Source organism: Dermacentor albipictus, chromosome 3 (assembly GCF_038994185.2).
Source record: "Dermacentor albipictus isolate Rhodes 1998 colony chromosome 3, USDA_Dalb.pri_finalv2, whole genome shotgun sequence".
Lineage (NCBI taxonomy): Eukaryota > Metazoa > Arthropoda > Arachnida > Ixodida > Ixodidae > Dermacentor > Dermacentor albipictus.
In genome coordinates, this window is record NC_091823.1 from 120294319 (window position 1) to 120303617 (window position 9299).

Sequence of the window (9299 nt, forward strand, 5' to 3'; positions counted from 1 at the left end):
GATCACGGAGTGAGGGAAAATTGTTTGCCATATAAATATAGAAAAATCCGATAACGATGTTAGCCCCCCTTCCCCTCCCTCCCCCAGAGCCCAAGAAGGGAACGCTGCAAGGTTGCAAGAACACCTCCAAACGCCAGCCATGCGTCGTCGCTATAACCTAATGCAAAATACTCAAGGTTGGATAACTACACGAGGTTAAACCTTGCCGCCCAGAAATTCGGAATTGAAACGAAGAGAAAAAAGAAGACAAGAAACAAGAAACAGTGAGGGAGAAAGGAGAAGATTGAAGAGGAGGACAGGAAACAGCGACTGCTAATTTCCTCAGGGTGGGTCAGTCTGGAGGTGCCGTCTATGTGAAGCAGAGGCCGAAGAGGTGCGTTGCCTCCACCGGGTGGTCTTAAAGGTCCGAACACACGACATCGGCTCAACCCACAAGATCGCCGTTGCCCCAGACACGGCTACACGCGCGAGGGCCCAGTCATCACAGCACACCAAACGCCTGCTGACGCGGACGCCCCTGCAGTGCTCCCGCCTTCCCTGTGTTTCCTCTCTGTGGAATACGGCAACACTACATGTGCTCGCTAACCAGAAAACAATATTGCTTTGCTCGAGCGGTAGCGGCTGCTTTCTTTGCAGCGCGCATACTCTGCAAACATGAATGTGTACATGATTGAAAAAATCAAGGGGCACTTTTTCCTAAGTGGATGAACCTGAAAGCATTGCAAACACTGCGCGCTTTTCTTACATATCCACAATGCAAGGTCGGCCATTCGACTCCCACTAAAGGCATTAATTCACTTCGCCTTATTCAGCACCAAAGGTCGTGGGTTCGACTCCAACGAAAGGTCGAGAATTCGTAGCCCTTTTGCACAATTCCTGGTTAACATCCCTGCCTTCTCTCTTTATTTCCTCCTCCTGGCATTAATAGAACGAACCAAAAAATGTGGAACAAGGAAGCAAGCTTTATAACGGTCCGTTTACAAAAAAGGTTTAGGAGAAACAGTACTCATTCACGCTTTCAGCATTCTGGCACACGTACGGTTTCTCGGGCCCGAGAACCTCACACAGCAAGCCGAACAGATCCTTGCTGGCTCTTTTGGCCATCGTTTCATTGTGCACGCCATTGAGCACAAGCCAGGGAACGTAGTCGATAGTCGGCTGGTGTCCGCGCGTTCGATTGCCCATCTCGTACATCAGCTCGGTGCCCTCCGGTCCTCGGCTGCACCTGTCCAGTACAGGCCAATCCGTGCCCACTTTCCGCGCGCAAGGCTCACCTGCCTGCGCGGGATCGTCTCGTAGGAACATGCAGGCGACGAAATCCAGGAGCTTTCTCGCTGGGTGCACGTACTTGACGGCGCAGGTTTGGACTTCGTTCACGTAGCATTCTTTGACGCCATGCTGGCAAGTGAAGGTAACTGTGCCGTTATCAACTTTCATGTGGGCGTTGCCGAAAGGAAGAAGGTCGAGGGTGATGTACTCTTCCAGCTTGCCGTAAGTGGGCCAGAGCTGTTGCAGGATGAAGCGGTGGCAGGCAGGACAGAGGCCTTCGTAGAAAAGAGTGGCGTTGATGGGAGATGCGGTACGCGTTGGTCCTTCGAAAACTTGTAGCGGAGACACTGCACAGGCAGTCAACACTACCGACGCTATGATGACAGCACTGGAGTACTTCATGCCTGAGCGTTCGAGGTACCGAAGATGCTCGCGCAAAATTGGGTGAAGCTGCTAGACGGAGCCGTGGCAGTACTCGCCGGAGAGGCGCTTCGCTGCTTAAGAGCTGCTTAAGAGTCGCCTACTGTGGCCTTCCGCTATCAGTGCTCACGTGACGCGTTGAAACGTTGTCTTCGGATTTGGGAACGCCGACGCCTACACATACTAGAGATAAGAAGACTCCGTGTATTCGTATCAGTGCGTGCGTATGTACTTTTCCACCATGTAAACTGTCAGTATTTACTTCCATGAACTAAACCACAAAGTTAACTTCACTAATAAGAACCGGGGTTTTTGGCAAACATATTTCGTTATGCATTAGTTTTGTATATTTCTTACGTATGCTTTGTAAATTAAAGGAAGTTTGGAAACTGATTTTCTTGGTGCATTTGTTCTTAATTATGTTTTAAGTTGTTGTTAGTCTGCGCTTGTGCTGCGTATTGTGTGCAGTCTTTTCGCGCAGTTCCCAAGTTTTTACTTAAATTAGCTTATCCATCTATTCTGTCCTACCAGTACAATAAAAACCAAAATGCAGAATAGCAATTTCGTATGGGTGTGAGAATGCCAACAAATGACTAGTTTATGCGATGGTGGCTAATTGGGTCTATTTTAGGATTGTCTCCCTTGAAGCAACTCTAATATAGTGTGTGTTTTTACTTCCCGGCTACCTATAAGAATTGAATAATAAACAACCTTGAACAGGTTTTACGATATTGGAGCCGGGTTCATGCACTGGTTTTACTACATATCCTCTGCAGGCGGTGTTTGTATTCTTCATGAGCCCTCATTATCGTGGGCTGACACCTCAGATGTTAATAATAGCGCAGGCCATTCACTATTTCAGTCGCCTACTTAGCGGTAACATTCCTGGTGCTCGCATTTCAATGGGGTGAAAATTGACGATGTCTTAAGATGATAGCTGAGTTTAAGGAACGCACTACGAAGTATTCCCCAGTGATTCTCCACTTTCCTCAAAGGCCTAGATGTATAGTTCTCGGAAGTTAAAATGCATCAATCAGAGATATTTAATAGTCAGATGTAGTTGCGCTATTATACAGAGAGTTATTTTTAGGTGCACTAATTTTTTTAAAGATTGTCTGTGGCAGACAGCACAATTCTAACCCTTGATCAAAATTACTCAATCAAACGGCCATTACTTCTACGAGAAATTCAAATTCTCGATTTAATAATGTACACGTTGTAGCCGCTTAGCTTGCGTGGCATATTCACTTGGAAAGAATTCTCTAGTCATTAATTTTCAGTGTCCCACGAAATGAATTGGCGTTTCAGTTCCTTTTTTATGAAACTTGAACAACAATGGATTTCGACGGACACTTTGAAAATGAATATCCCAAAACGGGTGCTGTCCAGAGAATTCGTTCTAAGTGGACACGCCGTGCAAACTCAGCGGCTATAATTAATATACTGAAATATGAGACGTAAATAATTAATTAGGAAGTTAATAAGCATAATTATGGTAATTATTCAATTGCATATTTTTATTTCTCGTAGAAGTAATGGCTGCCTCATCGAGTAATTTAGATCAAGGGTAAGAATTATGCTATCTGCCATAGGCAATCATTAAAAAACTTGGTGCAGCTATAAAAAACACCTTGTATAAGACCGCATCTGGCCCAGAAATGCAATATGGAAAAAAAAGGAAATATCTGGTAAAATTTCAGTAGCCTATACTTTCTTGAGCGCTATGTTTTCAGCAAATAATTGCGTGGTTTAGCATATGATGTAAGAAACACAGCCGAAAATTTCCTAAACTAGAATGAAGGGCCTTTTCTTAATAAAGCTGACTCATTTCGCAAGCACCTTCATGACAAACTGGTCGTTGACACGTGCACTCAATAAAAATGTGTTTATTAGTTGGTTTGGAAAATTTGCTGGTGCAGCTGGCGCTATCACCAATGTTATACAGGATTTGAGAGACTAGCTGAATGAGGTCGGCCTACAACGTGACGACAGGAATAGTACCTAAGAGAACAATGTATAGCGAAGACAATGCCATTAGTATTGTGTATTCGTGATAGTGGCGTTGACGTGTCCGCTCGCCCGTTTATCTTCGTTCTTCCCGTGAGTCAACAGATGATGAAACCACGTGTACATCGCGCCTTCTTCAACGAAGCCTGTGATACCTTCCCTCCCACACTGTTAGCCACTTCAACTATCGCAGCTGTAGGCTGAAAGTCGGCGTTTTTGCTTTCCATTTCATACGAGTTTCGTGAAACCGAAACAAAGCAAACCCAAATAAAACCACGCATTTATATACCCTCATGGAATCCTGAAATTTCAACAGTTGCACACCTTAGAGTGCTGACATGAATGTGCACTTGTGCGGAGTCACGGTGTTCGAATGAATGCAATCATTAAAAAGGTATATCCCAAGCTCAAGGAGATCCCGTCAACAGGAAACTGACGACTTAGTGGTTCGTGGAGAAGTTTTGCGGATGCCGGCAGCGTAGGACAATTTTGGGGAATTTAGTAACTGTAGAACACACGGGGGGGGGGGGGGGGGGGGGTTTGCTCCGGGGCTCGCTTTACAAGATGCTTTTGCGCTCTTCACTCATTTCAGATTTCCGTTTATTAGGTGAAGCAATGAATGAGAGCAAACGCCCGTAGACAAGTAAATTAAACAGCGTTGGTGCAAGGCAACTGAGCGTATTCTTTCCTTAAACGTTCTACCTCCCCCTCCCCCCTTCAGTGCTCACGCCGGGCTGTTCCTAGTATCGGGGCGCAATTGGGCTCTTACGCGGGAAAATATACACGAAAGGCTCGATATAGCTTACGTTGGTCGTGCCAGTTTTACTTTGGCCACATCGTAGCTTGTCATGCTAAAAAAAGGCACCTTAACTTGTTAAAAGACAACTATCCGTCCCACAGTACTGTAAGGACATACGAAAACTCAATCGACCGAAACTCGGCATTTTAATGTTAAGAGACATAAAAAGGAATGTGTATACAGAGCGTTCCAAGTATTTTGCACTAAGATTTAAAGATATACAAATGCCGCGGAGCTAGACAGAACCAATGTATTCTTGTTTGCCGTCGCTTGTAGATACACAGGTTATTTTTGCGTTGCGCCTAGTTACATAATAAGTATTAAATAATTATTCAACTAACATTTTTCATTCCAAAGACCGATGGAACGAAGTATGTTAGGCGTATCGTTAAGAGATAGGAAGAGAGCAGTGCGAATCTGAAAGCAAACGAGACAGTCGATATTCTAATTGACATTAAGGGGGAAAAAATGAAGCTGAACAGGCCATGTAATGCGTAGGTTAGATAACCGGTGGACCATTAGTGCTATAGAATGGGTGTCAAGAGAACCCAGTCGAGGGTGGCAGAAAACCAGGTGGGGTTAGGAAATTCGCAAATTTGCACGCGCAAGTTGTAACCAGTTGGCGCAGGGCAGCGGTAATTGGAGATCGCAGATTGCCTTCGTTCTGCAGTGGACATAAAAATATGCTGACGTTGACAACGATGAATTATTCAACATCCCAAATATTATAATTCCATGAAAGCATCAATGAGAAAATTGTAGGGCAACATGAAGGTCTCCTGATACAGCTTTATATTGCTCAATGCGTGCTGCATAAAACTGTTTTTGCGACCGTGAAAACAGACCGCGAATACACGTGCAGTGCCTCGAGCGGCCAGTCGCGCTGCACAGAGTTAAGGGTGGATCCATGGGAGGAGGCAGTTTTAGTGAAGGTCATGAGTTGCGGATTCAGGACTTGCTAGGAGACAGCTCAAAATTTTTTTAGTGCACATCCGATGCGCTGCTTCGGAAGTCATAGCATATTCGGCGCTTTTCCCGTGGGAACATTATTAATGCTAAGGCGAAGTTGCACGCCAGAAACAAAAGCAGGACCGAAATTGTCAACTCTCCAGTGCGACGCGGTCAAGTACGGCGGAGGGAATAGCGAAAGCCTTGTGATGATGCATAACGTTGCGAGGGATGAGTTGGGGCTTTGCTGGCGCTACACCTCGGGCTGCTGTTTCAGCGCGAAATGAAAAATGAGGACAAACACGCTTACTACAACGCTATTCTTGTGATCGAATGTCAAGTTCTGATATATTGTGCACTAAAAGACCGGTTTGTTGCGTAATGGTTTTCAGTGGTCGCTCTTATCAAGTAAAACATGCTGAGAAATGTCTGTCCTAAAAAAAATAAGAACTGACGTATGTCGTACGCCGTTCAAGCGACCACGTATACTCTCCAGCGACCACGAACGTTCAATTCAAGCGACTATTGGCACTGAGATCTCCGGGAAATCCTGATAACACCGACGGTAATTTCATGACTCTAATTAGAACTAGAAGCAACGCCTTCCAGTACGTACAGGGAAAATTGTGGCCGAATCCACTACTAGGAATAGTTCCTGCCAGAAGGAAAGCAACATTTGAAGGTTCTGCGCTATATTTTGTAGAGAAAAAAAGGAGCGTCTGTTAAAGAGTTTCGCTGCTAGAAGGCTACATGAATCTCGCAGCTGAAAGAAAAGCAATGGTCAGGTAACATACTTGCTTTTTAAGACAACAATAGAGCATTGGACTGTCAAGCCTCGCTACAAAAACCAAGTACTCTCGCAACGTTCAAGCGAAAATATACAAAAGCCAATAATGAAGGCGTGTATTGCCTTAAGGTGAATTTCAAGAACTCTTTAGCAGGTGTATATTCAGCTGTGACTGACGTAAAAAAAGTTAAACGTTCGTAAGGTAAAGCAAAATCATACAAGAAAATTGAAAGCCCTTGTTTCTCGCTTATGAGTTGATTAATTATACGGAAAGTAGCAATCTGCGGTAGCCGCCATGGGCAAATCGTTCTCGCCCTTGATACACGCCAACAGCGATGCCCCGGTGAACTGATGTGAAAGCAAAGCCTAGCCACCGCTCTTCTCCCATCGCTGACCGAATCCAACTATCCAGCCAGCCAAGAGGAAAGAAGTGCTCCTCTCTGCTGCCGCAACGTTGATCGGCTCAGTCGCGAGCACTTGCAGCAGAAAGTGGACTGTAGGAAACAAGTCCTTGTCGCAAGTTTCAATGGCCTCGAGAGCTGCCACGCATCACCTTTCTACTCTCGGTGCCACTACCTAACCCAAAAGCCACATTCAATGCGCAGCGTCCTTTCCAAACTACTCACTGACGCTGGGCCTATTTTGGTGATAGGGAAGAAACAGACAGACAGACAAAGAACTTTATTAATGGTCCTGAGGAACCGGCGTTAGGGTACCCCCCTTTTCAGGGAGTCCCCGTAGCCGTCGCGGGCCGCACCCACGTCGGGGTCGGAAGATCATGGTCCTCCGCCCTGTCGCAGGCCCTCTGGACAGCCCGTAGTTGCTCTGAGAGGTCGCCGCTCTTAAGGGCTGCCTCCCAGTCGGTTAGAGTGGTTAGCGATGAGCTGCGTAACGCAGGGCATTGCCAGAGCATATGGGACAAGGAGCAGTACGCCTCCCCACAGTCTGGACAGTGGGGTTCTACGTTAGGCGCGAAGTGACTGAATCTGCCCCTGGAGGGAAATGACCCCGTCTGAAGCATGCGAAACGCCGACGATTGTGGTCTATTAAGTTTAGGGTGTGGTAGCGGAAAGGCCCGCCGAGCAAGTTGATAATGTGTCAAGACTTCGTGGAAGGTGAGAAGCGAATCCCTATACAGCCCTAAGTCGCCGCCCGTGAGTCCACCTGAACCGCCGCGGTGTGTAAGACCTCGCGCACAGTCATGGGCCAACTCATTGGCGTTAACAAGCTCAGAGTGTACATTGATTCCCATATGGGCCGGGAACCATTTGATGCTATGAAAACCAGCAGCCCCCTCGCTGCCGAGGATGGCCGCCGCCTCCTTTGAGATCGAGCCGGAGGCGAAAGCTCGGGCTGCCGATCTGGAGTCTGTAAAGATATTGGAACGTAGAGGGTCCTTCAGTGCTATAGCTATAGCAACTTGCTCGGCTACTGTTGAAGAAACCTTCCGCACGGATGCTGAATTAATGAGAGTGCCATTACAGTCAACCGAAACTACGGCATAGTGATCAGAGCACTCGTACTGGGCGGCATCAACGAAACATGCCAGATTCGGACTGGCAGCAGCCGCTTTTAACAGGGAACGAGCCCTGGCTACCCGGCGCCCTACATTGTATTGAGGGTGGACGTTACGTGGCATGGGATCTACCTTGAACGTATCTCGGACCATGGGTGATAGGGTAAGAAAGAATCCAAGCTCAGTGACTCATGCCCCTGTGGTCTCGGGGACCTATAACGCCCCCTTGAACTGCTCTTATCATACTTGGGATGCAAAGAGGTCCCCGACACAAGGGTAAGAACAGATGTTTTTGAATGAAATCTTTGCACAGGTTTTATTAGGACTGTTGAAAAGTTCTCGGCGCCGACTGTAAGAACGTGCTCGTGCAATCACTCGCGCGTTCGTCGTCGTCGTCTTCGTCCAGAGCTGGCTCGTTGGTGCCCCTCGACCACGAGAACGCGCTCCTGCTACTGCTCACGCGTACGTCGTCGTCACCGTCTTCTGCCAGGCTCCATTTCCGCTCATCATTCTAGCCTAGAATTTGACTTCTGCCGCCGTGATTCGGAGGCGGCGTTTACGGGGATATGAGTCATTAAGTGTCTTACCGAGGTGATACGCGAATGTGTGTGTGTACCTACATCGCCACGATGATCACAGATCAGGAGAATAAATATGTTGGTGTCTTTGCTCGAAATTCTGTGCCACCTCTGTGTCGTGCGCTAAACAGGTTCGCTGGCCATCCGCCTTTACAGAGTGAAATGGCTAAAGCATTTTTATTTCTTCGTGACACCGCGCGCATTGACAGGCGGCGTTAGAACGTACTCCCTCGTCTTTAGGATCGGGCCACAATCTGCAATACTTTCCTCGTAGCAAGCAACGGTACGTGGAAACTGCGATGTTGTACTGCCTTCGTGATCGTCCCAGGTTGGTCACGGTTTCACATTTTACAGCGAAGATGTTAGCCTCTAGTTGGCCGGGATTTTCCGCGGCACGTCCTCGCGAAAAAAAAAAAAAAGAAGACCTTCAGCGATCTAAAAAAATTACCGCCCAAGTACTCTGTAAGGATGGTTAACCAGCGAAGCTGAAATGTTCGGTCCCGCTGTTTATCACTGGGTTAATCCCGACGGTTCCTTAAACCACGGCTTGGCAGTCTGCCCGATCCTCGGTACGCAGTTGTTGCTGCTGCAGCATCGGGACGGCGTAGACGGGCTCGTTCCCGGTTCTACTCGCGGCGTTGCTGAGCGAAAGCTGAGGTCCTCAGGAGTACGTATGACACGTGGCCTACCCATTTCGGAGCCGGAGAGAAACTACTGTGTGCATTTTCCTTAATCGTTACCAGTGTCTTACTTTTATTCGTTTTAACATGCCAATAAGTAAGTAAGTAAATTTATCGTCATATCACATTGCACATCGCAGTCTTCACCTGTCCACTTAAGCATGCGTGCTTGTATGCGGACAGGTAAGCTGCCGCAACGTGCACACAGTAAAATAACATTCACACTATCTTCGCACCACACTCATAACACTGCGCACTGCTGACAGCTTTGTACGGTTTTAGCATAGACAATATG

The 9299-nt window shown here is 47.1% G+C and overlaps 1 protein-coding gene across 1 annotated transcript; it reads right to left on the minus strand.

The window, feature by feature from the left end:
• Positions 1-955: 955 nt before the first annotated feature.
• LOC135919484 (gamma-interferon-inducible lysosomal thiol reductase-like) lies at positions 956-1752 on the minus strand. The gene has a single exon (XM_065453342.2). The coding sequence runs from the start codon at positions 1669-1671 to the stop codon at positions 991-993; it is 681 nt and encodes a 226-aa protein (XP_065309414.2). The 5' UTR covers positions 1672-1752; the 3' UTR covers positions 956-990.
• Positions 1753-9299: the final 7547 nt, after the last annotated feature.